Source organism: Ceratotherium simum, chromosome 22 (assembly GCF_057802395.1).
Source record: "Ceratotherium simum simum isolate JZ-2026a chromosome 22, ASM5780239v1, whole genome shotgun sequence".
NCBI lineage: Eukaryota > Metazoa > Chordata > Mammalia > Perissodactyla > Rhinocerotidae > Ceratotherium > Ceratotherium simum.
This window is the reverse complement of record NC_141921.1, coordinates 12,677,814-12,696,278: the sequence shown is the minus strand read 5'-3', so window position 1 is coordinate 12,696,278 and position 18,465 is coordinate 12,677,814. Positions and strand designations below refer to the sequence as shown.

At 47.1% G+C, this 18,465-nt stretch overlaps 2 protein-coding genes across 4 annotated transcripts in view; one reads left to right on the top strand and one right to left on the bottom strand.

Moving 5' to 3' along the window:
* RAD54L (RAD54 like) overlaps positions 1 to 13,391 on the top strand; it is a 25,652-nt gene extending 12,261 nt beyond the window's left edge. For 2 of the 3 annotated variants that reach the window (XM_087446008.1, XM_004442038.3), the window contains exons 10-19: positions 3,444 to 3,594; positions 6,264 to 6,390; positions 7,450 to 7,524; positions 7,628 to 7,758; positions 8,295 to 8,405; positions 8,565 to 8,688; positions 9,053 to 9,131; positions 9,455 to 9,634; positions 12,729 to 12,892; positions 12,989 to 13,391. In XM_087446008.1, coding sequence (XP_087302134.1) covers positions 3,444 to 3,594; positions 6,264 to 6,390; positions 7,450 to 7,524; positions 7,628 to 7,758; positions 8,295 to 8,405; positions 8,565 to 8,688; positions 9,053 to 9,131; positions 9,455 to 9,634; positions 12,729 to 12,892; positions 12,989 to 13,199 — 1,353 coding nt within the window. In that variant the 3' untranslated portion in view covers positions 13,200 to 13,391. The remainder of the gene's footprint in view (positions 1 to 3,443; positions 3,595 to 6,263; positions 6,391 to 7,449; positions 7,525 to 7,627; positions 7,759 to 8,294; positions 8,406 to 8,564; positions 8,689 to 9,052; positions 9,132 to 9,454; positions 9,635 to 12,728; positions 12,893 to 12,988) is intronic. The other variant, XM_087446009.1, reaches the window with a different exon arrangement.
* Positions 13,314 to 18,465, bottom strand: part of LRRC41 (leucine rich repeat containing 41) — a 21,141-nt gene continuing 15,989 nt past the window's right edge. Inside the window, exons 5-10 of the mRNA XM_004442039.3 lie at positions 16,171 to 16,431; positions 15,261 to 15,425; positions 15,072 to 15,170; positions 14,392 to 14,514; positions 14,106 to 14,181; positions 13,314 to 14,015 (exon numbers count right to left, since the gene is read on the bottom strand). Coding sequence (XP_004442096.1) covers positions 13,796 to 14,015; positions 14,106 to 14,181; positions 14,392 to 14,514; positions 15,072 to 15,170; positions 15,261 to 15,425; positions 16,171 to 16,431 — 944 coding nt within the window. The 3' untranslated portion in view covers positions 13,314 to 13,795. The remainder of the gene's footprint in view (positions 14,016 to 14,105; positions 14,182 to 14,391; positions 14,515 to 15,071; positions 15,171 to 15,260; positions 15,426 to 16,170; positions 16,432 to 18,465) is intronic.

Sequence of the window (18,465 nt, the reverse complement as noted above, 5' to 3'; positions counted from 1 at the left end):
CACACTGCAGCCCCCTGACCCTCCCTTCTACTCATCTACCTTTTATTTGTCGGCAGTTTGTCAGTTATCAGAGACCTGAGGAAGCCAAAACTCTGAAAGATAACCTACTCTAAGAGGAGAGAGTTTGTCCTGTTCAGACCCTGGAAAGGGAAGTTGCCACCCCAGGCTTTCATGTTCCCCGAACCCATAGCGCTTCCTCCCAGCTGATGGTTCTCTCTGGAACACACAGTTATGCATAATAACTCTGTACAAAATCCTTGATCCTCACAGTAATCTGAGTTAGGCGGGGCAAGTCAAAAGGCTTGGGATCAGCCCTGGCTGTGCTGCTTGTAAGCATGATTGTGCAGATGAGTCTGCTGTGAAACTCAGTTTCCTTGTCTAGAGGGTAGATGGCACAGGGTCTACCTGAAAAGGACGTGATCCGGATCAAGAGAGAGGATATATGGAAGCCTTTTGTAACATGTACGAATAGGGAAGGGATTGACATCATCGTCATCTCAGTTTTGGAGATTAGGACACCAGCTCAGGGAAGTGCAGTGACTTGCTCAGGTCTACCCAGTGAGTACATAGTGAACTGGGACTTGAATTCAGGTCTGAGGTTTCCAGTCCTGGCTCTCTTTCCTATCTCTTACTGCCTTGGATATAACCCAAAGCTTGGTGTGGGAAGAAGCTTGGCTTAGGTATGGAAGGACTATCCTTGTGTGCCTCATCCAGACCCATGTATGTTCCTTTACAAGTGCTAGACCCCAAAACAAGTCAGATGAAAGATGCTGGGGAAATGCATAAAAAAACAAAAATGCTACTCATAGGACTCATGTTTCAGAGAGAGAAGTGTGGTGTTTAATCTTGGTATCATTTTTTGTTTTTAAAAAGAATAAATTGTGGGGCTGGCCCCATGGCCTAGTGGTTGAGTTCGGCATGCTCTGGTTCGGTGGCCTGGGTTCACGGGTTCATATCCTGGGCGTGGGCCTACACCACTTGTCAGCCATGCTGCGGTGGCAACCTCCATACAAAATAGAGGAAGATTGGCACAGATGTTAGCTCAGGGCGAATCTTCCTCAGCAAAAAAAAAAAAAAAAAAAGAAGAAGAAGAAGAAAAGAAGAAAAAGGATAAATTGAGAACTCTGCTAGAACAGAAATTCAGCAGCAGCTTATAAATAAGAGCTTTGACCACTCTTCATTGGGCCAAATGTTTAATTTGCTGACATGCCAGAGTTTGGGTTTTAATTTCATGGGTGATGGTGGCAGGAGCTGGGTCTGGAGCCAGGGAGGTCCCATAGGGAGCTGGGGTTGGCTTTCTCTTCCACAGAGACCCACAGGGATACTGTGCCAGCCCAGTTCATTCACTGGGTTATTTATTAAGGGCCTGTTATATGTCAGGCCCTGAGGATCCTATGATGCCTGCCCTCAGGGAGCTTCAGTTAGAGGGAGCCAAGTGTTGATGCCCGTTTTCTTAGGGCCTTTTGGGTAATTGCTTCATAAGTTTCACGTTTCATTTTCCTCTTCAGCTCAAAAGTCTCCGCCTTCTGTTTCAGGGCTAGTGCTTGGAGCCTCCAGTCATTTTTAATTCAATTTAATTTTTTTTTTTTTTTGGATGTCTTAAAAATTTTTTTTTAATTGAAGATAATTGACACAACACTGTGTTAGTTTTAGGTGTACAACATCCAGTCATTTTTTAAAATTTAAAATTCTATGTCTAATTTTTTAATAGCAATGTTGGTTATTCATTCATTCTTTCATTCAGCAAGCATTCACTGAACAGTGCTCTCTGTGGGGCTCTGTCCTATGCACTGAAGTTATAAAGGCACATCTGACATGGTCTCTGCCTTAAGAAAAGAAGTTCCTGCCCAGGTGAGGAGAGAAAGTATAGTAGAGAGTGATTAGTACTCTAGTCTACAGAGCGGTAGATGAGAGGCAGAGTAGCACAGTGCCCAGACTTTGGAATCATACAGACCTGAGTTCAAATCCAAGTTCTGCTACCTTCTACCAGCTTGATTTTGTATAATTTTATTTATTTATTTTTTTCCCCCCAAAGCCCCAGTAGATAGTTGTATGTCATAGCTGCACAGCCTTCTAGTTGCTGTATGTGGGACGCGGCCTCAGCATGGCCGGAGAAGCGGCGCATCAGTGTGCACCCGGGATCCAAACCCGGGCCGCCAGCAGCAGAGCGCGTGCACCTAATGGCTAAGCCACGGGGCCGGCCCTACCAGCTTGATTTTGGATAACTGTTCACCTCTCTGAACCTCAGTTTCTCTAAAATTGGTGTTATAATTTCCACTCATCTGATTGTTATCTGGATTATAGAAGAGAATATAGGTAAAGAGCTTAGTACAGTGCCTGGCACATTAAAAGGATTCAGTAAATAGCTATTATGTACAGAGTGCCATAGGAGCACAGAGGTGAGAGAGACCACCAGCCTGGGGTCCTTGAGGAAGGCTTTGCGTAGGAGATGACATTGGATGAATTTGCCTGTGGAAGAGAATTCTGAGCAGAGGAGTGGCATGGGTGAAGAGACCTAGGAAATGCAGTGTTAGGAGTGGTGAGGAGTTATGGCTTCCTGGACTGTGACAAGCTGTGGAGAGGGTCAGAGAAGTTTGCTGGGGCCTTATTGAGAAATGCTAAGCTAGTGAGCTTGGACTTGATCCGATAGATAGGAGAGTCAGTGGAGGGGTCTGTGTTTAATTGTATTGTGCAAGGCTGACTTATTTGTTCATTCTTTCACTTGTGGTTGTGTTTTGTATGCCTTGCCCAGTGAGGGGCTGAATAGGAGCCGGAGATAGATCACAGGCCTGATCTTGCCCATGTGGGGAAAGAGGGAAGCTGATAGGGTCCTTTACTATTTTCTTGAAAAAGACTTAAAAGAGAGAAGTAACGGAGGTGTGTACGGGGGATGGGTAACAGGGAGAGTAGGGATTGGGGAAATGATGCAAAAGGAGCAGAGAGACTCTTTGTTTAGTGTATGAGCTGTGTGGATTCTGTGGGAAGAGGGAAGGAGGAGCCTGGGCCAAGTCCCTTTAGCACTGACAGCCCAGACATGGCCTGAGACTAATACAGAAGGCATCTGGCTCAGGAGATTCTGAGTTGGTTGGGCTGGTGGGCTGGGGAGGATTCCCTGAAAACACAGGTCTCTAACATGGCCGCAGGATCTCTGAGGATAGGCAGGCTGCTAAGACTCTGGAGGTTGGGGCAGGGATGATGAGAGGAGGAAACAATCTTTGCTTTATGGATGTAGCACTGGTCTGGAAACTGAAGGTCTGTCTCTTGAGCCTGACATTTCTCCGCAAGCATGTGGGTACACTCTTACTCTCGATGCCCCCTGCCCAGTTCCCAAGGCCCAAGGGCCTGTAACGTTTCTGATTCCTCTTTTCCTGTATACATAAGACTGCTACCATTAGGGATGTCACATTGTGCCCAAGCCTAAGTGAGAATTAATTTCCCTGCAGGGACACAGGCTCAAGAACTCTGAGAATCAAACTTACCAGGCCCTGGACAGCTTGAACACCAGCCGACGAGTGCTCATCTCTGGGACCCCCATCCAGAATGATCTCCTTGAGTATTTCAGCTTGGTGCATTTTGTTAATTCAGGCATCCTGGGTAAGAATCCAGCCTTGTTTGCTACATTGGAGAGGAGCCTTGCCTTGGCCTTGGGAATGTAACTCTAGGTGAGGAGAGAAGGCTAGTGGGCCACTAGGCACTCTTGTAGGAAGACTTCTCTTGTCAGGGAGTAGCAAAGCCATTGGGTGACCTTGGCTCTGCTGAGCAACTCAGCAAGGCCTACTCTGGCTATTTTGCCACTGCAGAGGTGGCAGGGGCTCTGCAGGGCATGGTGTCACTATGAGCTGGAGGTGGAAACATTACCCCCAGGGATTTTTCTCGTTACATCCTAGCTGCCCCACAAGAGCTCTGGCCTCAGACCAGACTCTGTCTTGGGCGGTTTTCTGTTTGTTTTTTTTTTTAACCATTTTTTAATGTATAATTCAGTGTCATTAAGTATGTTTACCTTGCTATGCAGCCATCACCACTCTCCATCTCCAGAACTTTGTTCATCTTGCAAAACTGAAACTCTACCCTTTAAACAATAATTGCTGGGGCCACCCAGTGGCGCAAGTGGTTAAGCGTGCACACTCCGCTGTGGCAGCCCAGGGTTCACAGGTTCGGATCCCGGGTGCACACTGACGCACTGCTTGTCAAGCCATGCTGTGGCAGTGTCCCATATAAAGTAGAGGAAGATGGGCACGGATGTTAGTTCAGGGCTAATCTTCCTCAGCAAAAAAAAGAAAGATTGGCATTGGATGTTAGCTCAGGGCTGATCTTCCTCCCCCCAAATAAAACAAAACAATAACTCCCCATTTCCCACTCCCTTGAGCCCCTGGCAGCCACAGTTTGGGCAGCTCTTGCATGTAAATATCTGTGGAAGGGTTTGTTAGTGCCACCCCAACTTGCCAGTGCTCAGGAAATTACTTTAGCCAGAGAACCAGCTGAGCAGCAAGATTTTCACAAAATGAATGCATTTGGGTAGCCACCACCAGATCAATTGCTGCCCCCATCTCAGCAGCATCCCCTTTTAATTACTACTCTCCTTTTTCCCCAGAAGTAAACACTCTCCTGACACTCAAGATTGGTTTTTGCCTATTTTTGAACTTTATGTGAATGGAATGTATTCCTTTGCATCTGGTTTCTTTTGTTCAATGTTATATTTATGAGATTCATCCATGTTGTTGCATGTAGCAGTAGTTTGTTCATTTTCATTTTTGTATACTATTCCATTTACATTTATGAATGTACCAGAATTTATTTATTCTACTGTTGATAGACAATTGAGTTGTTTCTGGTTTTTTATTCTTTTGAATAATGATGCTGTGAATATTCTTGTACATGTCTTTACATGAGCATAGTATGCATTTCTCTTGGTTAAGTATGCATTTCTCTGTCCGGGAGTAGAATTGCTGAGTCATAAGTTACGCATGTGTTCAGCTCTAGTAGATACTCCAGTTTTCCAAAGAGATTGTACCAGCAACGCATGAGAATTCTGTGTCTCTACATCCGAGGTCAGCAAATTTTTTCTTTGTTTTTTCGTGAGGAAGACTTTCCCTGAGCTGACATGTGCTGGGAATCTTCCTTTTTTTTTTTTTTTTGGTTGAGGAAGACTAGCCCTGAGCTAACATCCCTTCCAGTCTTCCTCCTTTACTTTGTATGTGGGATGCATCCACACCATGGCTGATGAGTGGAGTAGCCCTGCACCCCAGATCTGAACCCGGGCCCCAGAAGCAGAGCATGCTGAACTTGAACTGCTCGGCCATGGGGCTGGCTCCCTAGCAAATTTTTTCTTAAAGACCTAGAGAGCATTTTAGGCTTGCAGGCCATAGTCTCTGTCACACTACTCAGCTCTGCTATTGTAGCATGAAAGTAGCCATAAATAATATGTAAATGAAGGGGCATGGCTGTGTTCTAATAAAACTTTATTCACAGAAACAGGTGGCTGGCCCACGGCTGTAGTTCGCTGACTCTGCTCTATATCATCACCAATATTTATCTTTTTTAAAAGAATTTTTTATTTTACTCATTCTGGCGTTTAGTGATATCTCATTGCATTTATCTAATGTTGAATAAAGTTGAACACCTTTTAATAGGCTCATGGGCCATTTGGAGATCCTCTTTTGTGAGATATCTGACCTTTTTTATTCCTGGCCAAAAGAAAACCCTATACCCATTAAGCAGTCACTCCCTATTCCCCCTTACCCCTAATGTTTGGTAACCACCAGTCTGCTTTCTGTTTCTATGGATTTGCCGGTTCTGGGTATTTCATATAAATGCAGTCATACAGTATGTGATCTTTTGTGTTTGGCTTCTTTAGTATAATGTTTTCAAGGGTCATCCACATTGTAGCATGTATCAGTACTTGTAGTACTGATACATGCTACTTCATCTTTTATAAGCGGCATATAGGTGGGCATTAAAAAAAATCCACTCTGACAATTCAGCTGCCTTTTAATTGGATTATTTGATCCATTTATATTTAATGTAATTAGTTATATTTTTTGGGGTTTTAATCTACTATCTCAATATTTGGCCATTCAAGTCTTCACTGCTTTGGTAGCTCTCTGGACTATTCAAACAGAAATTGCCTGTAACTTGTTCAGTTTTGTTGTTCTTGGCAGGAGGATTGGTCTGTAACAAAGTAGTTTGCCATTACTGGCAGTGAGAAAATCATTGCTTTCCCACATTCTTTAGTGCTTTGATTTCTCCTTCTCTCTTGTGCTTAGGAACTGCCCACGAGTTCAAAAAGCATTTTGAGTTGCCAATTTTGAAGGGTCGAGATGCAGCTGCCAGTGAGGCAGACAGACAGCTAGGAGAGGAGCGACTTCGGGAGCTTACCAGCATTGTGAATAGGTAATGGCGGGGTGGGGGCTGGGCTAGACAGCAGCACCTCTCTTTGGGTCTCCCCAAGTGAGGTCATCAGAATTGCCTCCTAAGCCATCCAAGGCCAATCTTTTAGGGCCTTGGCCTATGAGGGCTATGGTTCTAGGAAGGGAGTGAGATTTGTGCCCTGACCATAGCCACTAAATAAATGAAAGGGTCTTGCATGCCAAGTCCCTGCTTTCTTCCTGTCTTGGGCCCTATGGTCTGGTTTTGGGCTGCCTAGCAACCTGCCAAGGAAGCTCTTTTCTGATGCTGCCGGACTTTCTGAGCAAAATATCCCTTGGAGCATTGTTAGTACTTCAGAAGCTTCCTGTCATTCAGTCTCAGACCTAAAGCACCAGGCTTCCCTTCCCAGGCCCCATAGTCTTCTGTGACAGGTAGGAGTAGATCTGAAGGATGAGTGTGGCTCCCCGGCTGAGAGAGCTTTCTCCAAGGGGGCCACATAGCCCAGGGGGCAGGTACATTCTGCACTCCTCTGTTGTAGGTATATACACTTGATGGCTTACATCCTAAAGAGTCCTGTCCTTCCCAACTGCCTCTCCCTCCTAATTTTAGATGGCAGGAAGGAGAGTGAGTGTGTTCGTAGGAGCTGCTTCTGAGGTGCCTGATCCCCTGTCCTTCCTAGTCTGCCAGGAGGTATGGGCTTAATTTCATTGAGCCTTGGGCCATGTGGCAGCAGGCATTTGGGCAAATGCAAGCAGAAACTCCCCTAAGGACTAAGTGGTTTGCAGCTTGCTTTCCCTGTCAGAGCACCAGGCTCAATGGGAAACCTCGACCTTCTCTTGAAGACTAGCTAAACTTTTGAAGGGGAAGAGAAAGAGTTGTTAGTCTAAGCTAGACTGTTTGAAAGGGATTCTGTTCCCATGACTGAGACCTTGACTTGGATATATTTGCCATAGGGCTAATGGGTCTCTGACATTTGATACTAGGAAAGAGAGTCAGTCTTGGTCCTCTGGGTGGTGGCTTGTATTCCAGTAGTTAGCATGGCAGTTTTACCAGCCCCTTACCTTTTTATCCTGTTCTCCCCAGATGCCTGATACGGAGGACATCTGATATCCTTTCTAAATATCTTCCTGTGAAGATTGAGCAGGTGGTTTGTTGTAGGTACTGAACTCAACCGAGGGGTGTGGAGTGGGCTCTCAAGGTGTCCTCAAAGGGTACAAGTGTGGTCCAGCCTTTCCCACTGACCCAGCTGCCATTTTTTCAGGTTGACACCCCTTCAGACTGAATTATACAAGAGGTTTCTGAGACAGGCCAAGCCAGCAGAAGAGTTGCGTGACGGCAAAATGAGTGTGTCTTCTCTTTCTTCCATCACCTCGCTAAAGAAGCTATGTAATCGTGAGTTCAGTCTGTGCCCTGGGGTCCTCTGTGAGAGCGAGCAAGGAAGGCTAGGCTCCTACAGGTGGTCCAGCCACCTTTACTAAAACTCGTCCAGAGTCCTCATAGAGGCCACATGTGATTCCAGCCCACCCCAAGACATGAGCCCTGCATTGTGTACACTGTAAAGCAGACCCTTTACTTTGGAAAATTTAGCTTAACCTCTGCCCAGCCCATGCTTGATGCTTGGGGTATGTAGGACTGTGTGTGTGTGTGTGCATGTGCATGCACATGTGCATATAAAATGTTGAACAGGAGGAAAAATAACAAACCTTGCCCTCTCTGGTAGAGCTCCCTTCTTGTTGGGAGAACACACTAGTGAACAAGATTGTCCACTCATGGTCCCAGATGGTACTGACTGCAGGCTGGAATTTTGGACCAAGCAAGTCTGGGCTGAGGAAAGTCTTCTGGGTAGGCTTCTAGATGGGGTTCTAATGAGCATTGAAGTGGAAACTTCCAAAAGCAATGTAGCTGGCATTTGGTGTTTTTTTTTTTAGACCCAGCTCTAATCTATGACAAGTGTGTGGAGGAGGAAGATGGCTTTGAAGGTGCCTTGGACACATTCCCCCCTGGTTATAGCTCCAAGGCTCTAGAGCCCCAGCTGTCAGGTGAGCCCTTTCCTACAGTCTTTGGGCTCCTCTGGGAGGAGGGGTGGGAGATTATCTCTTTGTGCTAGGCCTATCCTTGCTCAAGGCAGGTTATCAAGAGTAAGAATCCTAAACTATCGGGATGGCCCATTGGGGGCTAATGTTTGCTGATTTCCCCAGGTAAGATGCTGGTCCTTGATTACATTCTGGCGGTGACCCGAAGCCGTGGCAGTGACAAAGTAGTGCTGGTGTCCAATTATACACAGACATTGGACCTCTTTGAGAAGCTCTGCCGGGCCCGAAGGTAGGGAAGAGCCTAACCAGGCTGCCAAAGGGTGCCACCCCTACTGTCCCCGTAGAAAGAGTAGGTGTTCTGATTGGGGATGTGGGCCAAGATGTGGGTGCAGAAGGGACTTCCCAGAAGATGTCTATTCACTTCTTGCTGCAATGACCCTAGCTCCATCTCCAAGCAGAATAGCCCCTGGCCCTTCAGGAACTCCCACAGGACAGAGTCCTGGCCCCTAGCTCCCTGCCCCTCCCTTTGGGAGTTTAGGGCCTCAGGCTGTGCATTAACAGCCTCAAGCATGGTTGGTTCAGTCCCTTCAGTGGCTCTGGCTCCAAGGGGTTCTGCTTCTTTCTTGGATTTTGATCTTTGGATTCCCCTTCAGGTATTTGTATGTCCGCTTGGATGGCACAATGTCCATTAAGAAGCGAGCCAAGGTTGTGGAGCGCTTCAACAATCCATTGGTAAATGCCCTTGCCCCAACACCACCAATGCAGTAACAACAGAATTAAGGGTTGATAGAGAGGCTATAAGGGGGCTCTGCTTTAGGGACTCTCTTGATTTTTTTTCTGGTGGGTGTGGTAGGGTTAGGCTGGTTGGTGATGGCTGGGCTGGGAACTGACTTTGTGGGCTGGGAAATTGGCTGGTAGGCAGACAAACTGGTGGTCCTCACAATTGGTCTGAGCATAAGAGTACAGATGTATGAGAGACAACAGTCAGCTGGGCTGAGTAGGATTCCAGTTCAGGCTGCAAGAGGTTCTTTTTCTCCTGCTTCCTCTCTTTCTAGAGCCCCGACTTTGTCTTCATGCTGAGCAGCAAAGCTGGAGGCTGTGGCCTTAATCTCATTGGGGCTAACCGACTGGTCATGTTTGACCCTGACTGGAACCCAGCCAATGATGAACAAGCCATGGCCCGAGTCTGGCGTGATGGTCAAAAGAAGACCTGCTATATCTATCGCCTGCTGTCTGTAAGGATGATGATGGTGGTCAAAGTAGGGAACAAGACCTTCAGGACCATCTTGGGTTGTTTCTCACTGCCTGTCTCTGGCCCCTCTGTCTCTAGCAGTGGCCAAGCTATAGGCTTAGCCTGGAGCCCATTATTCTTCTGTTCTCTCCTCCTCTCTCCACCCTATTCCCTCAAACTCCTCTTACTGTGCCCTCTGGACGCCTGTTCAATAGTTAACAAATTCCCCTTTGGCCTTATCCTTTTCACAGGACTTTCACTGCTTTCCCTCATACCTGATTTCTACTGTGCCACCTGCTTTGTAGTCTTCTCACACTCCATGTCCCATGGGGCTAAGAAGTGGTATTGGCATTTTCCAAGTTCTCAGTGATCACTCAGACCATCCATCCTATAGTTTCTCTTTTGAAGCTCATGTTGTTGACTTGACTACCCTCTTTTCTTCCCTGCTACAGTCATCTACCCTCAGCGATTTTCCTAATTCTCTGATGACTTTGGACACCAGCTAGGTCTTTATTTCTTCTCCAAATCCAGCTATCATCCTGGCTGACTTCAAGGACTATCCAGCACTCTGGCCTTTATGTTTCCTTGGTCTCATCTCTAATGACCTCCTTAACTCCCCCTCATTTAATTACTCCCAAGGCTACACTCTGGAACTTTTAACAGTAACAAAACTTTACACAGTACCCAAAACTTTAATAGCTATCATTCTACTCTCACTTCTGTCCTGCCAGCTTTCTCATACCTCCTACATCTGCTTCAATTTCATGTCCCTAGTACATCCCCCTAGTCTGACTTGACTTCCCTTTCTATTCAGCATGATCCTCACTGTGCACCCTTTCAGCCACTCTTTCCCTAATACCTCCTCCACTTGGATCATTACAGCTGTTTGTTCTCAGCTTCTTCACCAGATAAAATTTGCATTTACGGATTGGTACTACCACAAATTTACATTCTCCATTTTGGGCTGGGTCGTATCTCATTTCCTCAACAGCCACTTCAAGCCTTCACCACTTCCCTCAAGTTTCCTACCTAACCTGGCCTCTCTTTCTTTCTGAAGAGATTTTGTCTTCTACTTCACAGAAAAAATATAGGCTACCAGGCTTGAATTTTCTCGCCTCCCTTCCTCTCTTCTGTAAATCCTTACACCTGCTCTTCCCTTCCCATTTCAGAGGAAGTTCATTTCCTTCCTCTCTGAGGCTCATCATTCCACTTCTGCTCTAGACCACTTCCCATCCTTTCCTTTCTTAGTTGATCGATTTCTCTTTTATTCCCCTGAAGTTTATAAACATGCTCAAGTAGCTCTCACCTTAAAAACAAAACAATTTCTCAACCCTTTGTCGTATTCTAGCCACTACCTTGGGTTACTTTCCATTCATTCACCGTCAGATTTTTCCAAAGCTTACAGATTACTTCACCTACTCATCTTCTACTCACTCATCAGACCACTTATGCCACCGAACCTGCTTTCGAATGTACTATTGGCTTTCTAATTGCTAAAACAAGAGACTCTTGATTTTTCCTCTGTGTATATGACACTGTTGACCACTATTCTTAAAATTGTTTTCTCTTTGGAAACGCCACTCTGGTTTTTCTAGTCTGTGATTACATATACACATACTCATTATATTGACAATTCTCTAACTAAATTTTTAGCCCAGATCTCTTACCTGAGTTCTAGACCCAGATTTCCATCACTTACTCTTCATTTCCACTTGACTGTCTCATGAGCACTTTAGATGCATCATGACTAAACTCATTTCCCTTCTGAATTTTGTCATCTAATGGCTCCATTATCTACCCAACCCAAATCTGGGCATCATCCTCCTGGACCATTCTCTGTCTCCTAACAACCAGATTCCAATTACCATTTGATTTTACCTTCATGAAATTTCCTTAATCTAACCTTCCTCTCCGTCCCATGCTAAGGTCACAGTCATCTCTCACTTAGATATTGCAGTAGCTTCCTAATTCTTTACCTTTGGTCTTACCCTAACCCATTCTTCCCATACTGCTTCCAGAAAGAACTTTCCAAAAATTCTGATTTTGCTTTTCATCACTTCCAGAACAAGGTCAAGCTCTGTATTCTGGCATCCAAGATTCTCCAATATAGCCTCTGCTGACTTACTCAGTCCCAGCTGTTACTACACTCCCACCATCCTCTAGACAGGCTGAACTCCTCACAGTCCTCCAGTAGGCCAGGCTTATTCCTTTGTTCTTATGCTGGGAACGCCTTCCCTTCTCTCTTCCCTCGTAAACCATCTATTCATTTTTCAAGATTCAGCTTAAGGATAATCTTTTTTTTTTTTTGGTGAGGAGATCAGCCCTGAGCTAACATCTGCCAATCCTCCTCCCCTTTTGCTGAGGAAGACTGGCCCTGGGCTAACATCCGTGCCCATCTTCCTCCACTTTATATGGGACGCCGCCACAGCATGGCTTGACAAGCGGTGCGTCAGCGCGTGCCCGGGATCCGAACCTGCAAACCCTGGGCTGCCACAGTGGAGCGCGCGCACTTAACTTCTTGCGCCACCGGGCCTGCCCCAAGGATAATCTTTACTTTCAAGCATTTCAACGCTTTTCCACTTTACCATCCCTTTTGTGGGCCCCTGTATATATACCCTATACATATTTCTATCATTGTACCAATGAGTTTACACATCTGTCTCTCCCACTAGTCTATGAGTTCAAGAAGAGGGATCATATTTGATTCTTCTTTGTATCCTAGCGTTAGCAAAGGGCCTGGATAGGATACCCAAATGATATTGAGTGAGTGAGACTCCGGCTTGGTATAGAGGTCTGGTGAAGCTGTTGCAGACAAACCTCAGCTCACCCTGAAGGGATTTACCCAGGCCCTGAAACCCTCCATTGGTACAGAAAATACCCTGGGTGGGCAGACATACACAAGTCATATTCCCAAGAGATAAACTGGGAAAATGGGTTCAGCTGAGCAGAGATAGTGCTGCAGGACTCTTTACTATTCATTCATCTCGCCTTCTCTTGGGTGCCTATAGTTTCAACCCCTGGGTTTTCCTGCCCTCTGTGTATAGGGATGAGTCAGCCCTGCATCCCTGCCTCTGCCCCTCCTCCCCCGGGCCCCACAGGCAGGAACCATTGAGGAGAAGATCTTTCAGCGTCAGAGCCACAAGAAGGCACTGAGCAGCTGTGTGGTAGATGAGGAGCAGGATGTGGAGCGCCATTTCTCTCTGGGCGAGTTGAAGGAGCTGTTTACCCTGGATGAGGCTAGCCTCAGTGACACACATGACAGGTGGGTGGAGTGCCCTTACTGGCCATTATCCCTGGACTCCCTGCACAGCATGAAGATGGGATCTATAGTGACCATAGCTCTGTCTTCTGCCACCAGGTTACGCTGCCGCCGTTGTGTCAACAGCCACCAGGTCTGGCCACCCTCCGATGGTTCTGACTGCACATCAGACCTGGCTCAATGGAACCATAGCACTGATAAGCGGGGGCTCAGGGATGAGGTACTCCAGGCTGCCTGGGATGCTGCCTCCACTGCCATTACCTTTGTCTTCCACCAGCGTTCCCATGAGGAGCAGCGGGGCCTCTGCTAATAACCAGCTGGTCTGGGTGTAGCTGTTACAGGAGACAGGGAAAAGGGGCTCCCTGTCCCATAGGACCCTGCTCAATTTTGTTTTCTGGGAGAAAAATCACCAAGAAGGGCTGCATGATGTTTGCCCAAAATTTATTTTATAAGAAAAACTTTTTTGGTTAAAAAAAAGAAAGGAATAAAGGTATGAAAGGGACTGAGGCCTGGGAGCAGCATGGTAAGCCCAGCAGAGAAGAGGCCTGGTAATGGGCACTCCTATAGTTCTCTAAAGCCTGGGTACCTGCCTAGGAAGGAAAGCAGAACCCCAGGGCAGGGAGAGAGGGGCTGTCCTCAGTGACTGATGACCACTGTAACCTCTTGGCCCAGGATTCCCAGGGTACTGAGTAAGGGGCCCAAAGGCTCTAAACCCAGTTGTGGGAATGCCTTTGCTGGGCTCCATCAAGGCCTCCAGGACCTCAGTGCAAGGGAAGAAGGAAAAAAGAGGAAAAAAGGTGGCAGAAAGAGAAAGACAGAATTGGTGGCTGGGAGTTCTGGGCAGCCCATGCCTCAGCCCCTGCAAGCTGATGGTACTGAGCATGGGCCTGTGAGGCATGGGCCCCATCACATGGTGCTGACATAATCTGCGAAGGCCTGGGATGAGTCCCACGAGTCGCTAACCACGTGGCAGGTGGCCCGGAGCCGCCGGATGGCTTCTCTGGCTGTGACTGCATCCTGGTCCAGCCAGTTCTGGAAGAGGCGCAGGTGACCGAAGGCTCCACGGCCCCAGCGCTCCAGCCGCTTGGCGAACTCCAGAAGCCCATCTGGCTTGATGCAGTTGGAACTGGTAGGGGTGAGATGGATTAGATACCCAGATAATCCCTGGTCTATATCCCTGCAGCTCCATCCCTTGTCCCCCACCCCCCGCATGTACCTGATGTCTAGCTGACACAGAGAGGAAGATGAATCCTCTGAGAAAACATCTGCGAGGGCCAGCAGGCCAGCATTCCCTGGGGAGAAGGGGAGAAATGCCTGTCACCTCTACCTAAGAACAGAGAACAAGGTATCCCAACCCAATTCTGGCTGGGGAAAAGCCCCAGCACACAACTATATTCCAACTCCCATGTTCGCAGTAGAAAGACCTATGCCTTCACCCACTGAGTTTCTGGGTCAAGGGACTGGCTCCTTTCCCCTTTCCCTCCCCAGGGCCCTGCCCCCACCCAGGCGGTTCCCTGGCAGCCGGAGGCCCTTCAGTGTGGAGTTGCCCTTCATAGCAGCAACCATCTCAGGCAGAAATTGGGCTGGGCGCTTCTCAAACAGACGGCAGAAGGAGAAGGTAATCTCTGTCAAGAGAAATTAGAATAAATTCTGACGGCTGCCCTAGGACTGGTGCTGCCCCTCCTGCCCCAGCTGGCCTTAGCAAGGGGTGTGAACATTTTATAGAGGCCTAAAATAGAATTTGTATGAGACCCCAAGCAAGGCTGGAACTAAATCAGGATTCAAACCAGAAATTGAGCCTAAATGTTCACTGTAGTGAGGTTCTCTGCCTGAACAATTCTCCATTCCCTTTTTCTTTTCCCTCTATCCACTGACATCCCTTTACATAGGGGTGGGTATTAGAGACGAGTCTATGAGGGGAACCTGGCAGCACATTTATCCCTCCCCACCACCATCATTTCTGTCAGCCACTGTAAGGTAAGAAACTTTTAGGTGAGGCACTCTAAAAGTGAGTAATTTCCCATGTTCAGTATAGGAGGAGTTGAGTTTAGGACCCTTTAGAAGGAAGGTCATGCAGGTTCTATAACCATTTTATAGTTTAGGACATAAGGCCAAGAAAATAACGGTGGCAGAGCCACAATGAGGACCCAGGAATGCCTCAAGTTCTGGATGAAGAACTTACCTTGAAGAGTCAGATTCTGTAGCAAAAAGAGCACCTCGCTCTGACAGTCAGCCAGATTCATGTCATGGAAGCTCAGCCTCTTCAGGACTAGGTTGTACTCTGGATGGAGGCAGACGCCATGTGGCCTTAGTTTTCCCAAAGAACAATACAAGGTCTTCCCCTCCCTTTACCATTCTAGCTGGGTCCTACCTTTGAGTGTCTGCAACACAAGCCCAAAATCCTGGGGAGAGGCAAAGGTGGCGCTATCCAGGGACAGCTGCTGCAGAGAACCTGAGGCCTTCAGTACAGAGCAGAGCAGTGGGGCTGGCTGGGCTCCTCGTGGAAATCCCATCTCCAACTGTTCCAGGCAGTTTTCTGGATATGGTAGGGAGAGAAGATTCCAGCTGGCCATCTACTTCACTCCCATTGCAGTTCTCATCCTGTCCTTAAGGGATTCACTAAAAAATCACTTATTCATCTGCTTGTCTTTGAATGCCGACTGTATGCTAGGCACTATGCTAGGTTGTGGGAATAGGGCACTAAATAGGAGGTTCCCCCCCGCCAAAGCCCCAATAGATAGTTGTATGTCATAGATGCACATCCTTCCAGCTGCTATATGCGGGACGCGGCCCCAGCATAGCAGGAGATCTGAACCCTGGGCCGCCAGCAGCAGAGCGTGCGCACTTAACCGCTAAGCCACGGGGCCGGCCCCTAAATAGGAGATTTAGTCCTTGCCTTTATGGAGCTCTTAGTCCAGAAAGTTAGACTACTCAGACACAAGCAAATATAATAGAGTATGCAGAGTGGTGGGATAGGAGATGTAATAGAAACTAAGGGAACATAGAGCAGGGAGACCAAATCTAGTCTAACAGTTCTGTTCTTGGTTCAGACCCCTTCTCTGGAGACTGATCTGCCATGGTCACTCCCTACTGGGCTGTGGTCTGGGCCCTGTCCAACCCATGGTTATCTTTAAGAACAGTAGACTCTATAGAGGGAACAGATTCCAGATAAGACAGGAATGAGTGGTGGCAGGCCTGGATTAGAGGTCTTCACGCCTTCCCCACACAAATGTACCTGCACATTTGTGTGGAGACACACACATGCACACACAGTGCTTTACCTGGTATCTCCTCATCCCCAATTATGTGGCTAGGAGGCCCTGCATTCCCTGGCACAGCAGGGTTGTCCCTCTGGCTGGGGTGGTCCACACGAATAGAGAGGACCCGCAGCAGGGGTAGGGCTCGCACAATGGCACGTGTCAACTCCAGGATGGGCAGTGGTGAGAACAGGTCACTGAGATGTAGGGCACGGAGGCGGCATCCAGCCTGGGCTGACAGGGCCCGCAGGCTGTCCAACAGGCGGAAGATGTTAGAGCCCAGGCCTATGGCAGGAAAGAGATTAGGTCAGTCATGTGGGAGTGTCAGCAGGAGTAACATTCAGAGACAACTCCAGATATTTCTATTGATAACTACCAAATTTCTCAAGCTTTGGATCAGATTACTTAAAAATAATTTGTCTCAACTATTGATCCATTGTCTTGCTTTTTCCTCAAGTAACCAGCAAACTGATGGCTACCGTACTGGGCTGTGCCCTAAAGCGTCAGTCAGGGCAGAGTCACAAAACAAAAAATAGGATGTGGTGGGGCAGCATGTGCCTGCCAGCTAAATGACAGGCCCAGACAGCAGCAGGTTTCTGGACTTTTCCTATAGGTCATGGGGAACATCAGAAAACTAGGCAGGAGAATGACAATGACCCAATAAGGAATCTTTAAAAGATTCATTGGGTGGGAATGGGGCAGAAAAAGATAACCATATCCCACAGAAGGGAATAAGATCCAGAAAGGTGAGGGCAGCTGCTTAATGTCATAAAGCAAATAATTCCTTGGAACTCACTCCCTTATCTCCCCTTGGACTAGCAGGCTCCTATTGATTCATTCAACTAAACCTTACCCAGCCCCTAGTAAATATGTTTTTGTGGTAGACAGTAGTGAGCAGAAGATAATTGTTCCTGCCCATATGGCCTGATAACAGCAAAAATGTGATGGTAACTGGGGAAGTAGAGTACTATGGAAGTACAGAGGATGGGTACTTAACACCCAGTCCAACTTCCATCAGTAAAGTCTTTCTAGCTGAGTCCTCAAGAACATAAAGGAGACAGGCTAAAAGGAGGGAGAAGAGTGATTGGCAGAGACCCCTTATAAATGCAGAGAGAACTCAGCATATATAAAGGCCTGAAGGAGGAAGGGTGGCAGGTTCCAATAACTGAAAAATATTCAGTGTGGCTGGTATGTAAAGTATGAGGGGGAAAGTGTTCAAGATACAACTATACAGGTAAGCAGGGGTGAGAACATGAATGACCCTGTGAGTACAATTAAGCAGTATGGTGACAGGAAGCCATTGAAGGGTTTTTAAAATGAATGACAGATTTGCATTTTTGAAAAAATGGTTGGGCTGCAGTATAGACAATGGATTATATGGTGAGTATGGAGTCAGGAAGAACTGTTGAAATGATGAATCCAGGTGACAGATAATGGCAGCCTGAATTAAGAATGTGGAGACAGAGAAATAAATGGATTTGAGAGAGAGATTGTAAAGACAGGACCTGGTAACCAAATATATATGGAGTAAGAAAGAATCCAGGTTCCTCTTGGGCATCTAAGTTACCTGTGATGTCACTGACTGAAAACAGGAGGAGGATCAGTATAGAAGGAAGGAGATGCATTCAGGTTGAGGAGTTTGTGGTTTATGAAGTGGTGATATCTAGTAGTCAGCTGGATAAATGGGTCTGGAATTCAGGAGAAAGATCTGGGCTAATGTCATAGAATGGGGAGCCTTCAGCGTAGTTGGCCTTTGAAACCAAAGGAATGGACAAAATTGTCTGGGAAGCATGTGTAAAGTGGAAGAGCTCTGAGCTCTGAGGAACTCTGAACATCAAAAGATAAGAGAAGTAGGGCCGGCCCCGTGGCTTAGCCGTTAAGTGCGCGCACTCCGCTACTGGCGGCCCGGGTTCGGATCCCGGGCGTGCACCAACTCCCTGCTTGTCCGGCCATGCTGAGGCCACATCCCACATACAGCAACTAGAAGGATGTGCAGCTATGACATACAACTATCTACTGTGGCTTTGGGGGAAAAAAGGAGGAGGATTGGCAATAGATGTTAGCTCAGAGCCGGTCTTCCTCAGCAAAAAGAGGATTAGCACGGATGTTAGCTCAGGGCTGATCTTCCTCACACAAAAAAAAGAGAAGTAATGTCCAGAGACGGGAGGAAAAAATCAGAAGATTTTGAGGTAGCAGAAATGAGAGTGTCTCATGAAGAAGACACTGTTTAATAGCAGCAAATGCTCCCAAGAATTAATGAGGGGGATGAGGACTGAAAAGTATATATTGGACTTAGCAACAAGGAGGACCTTGGTGACC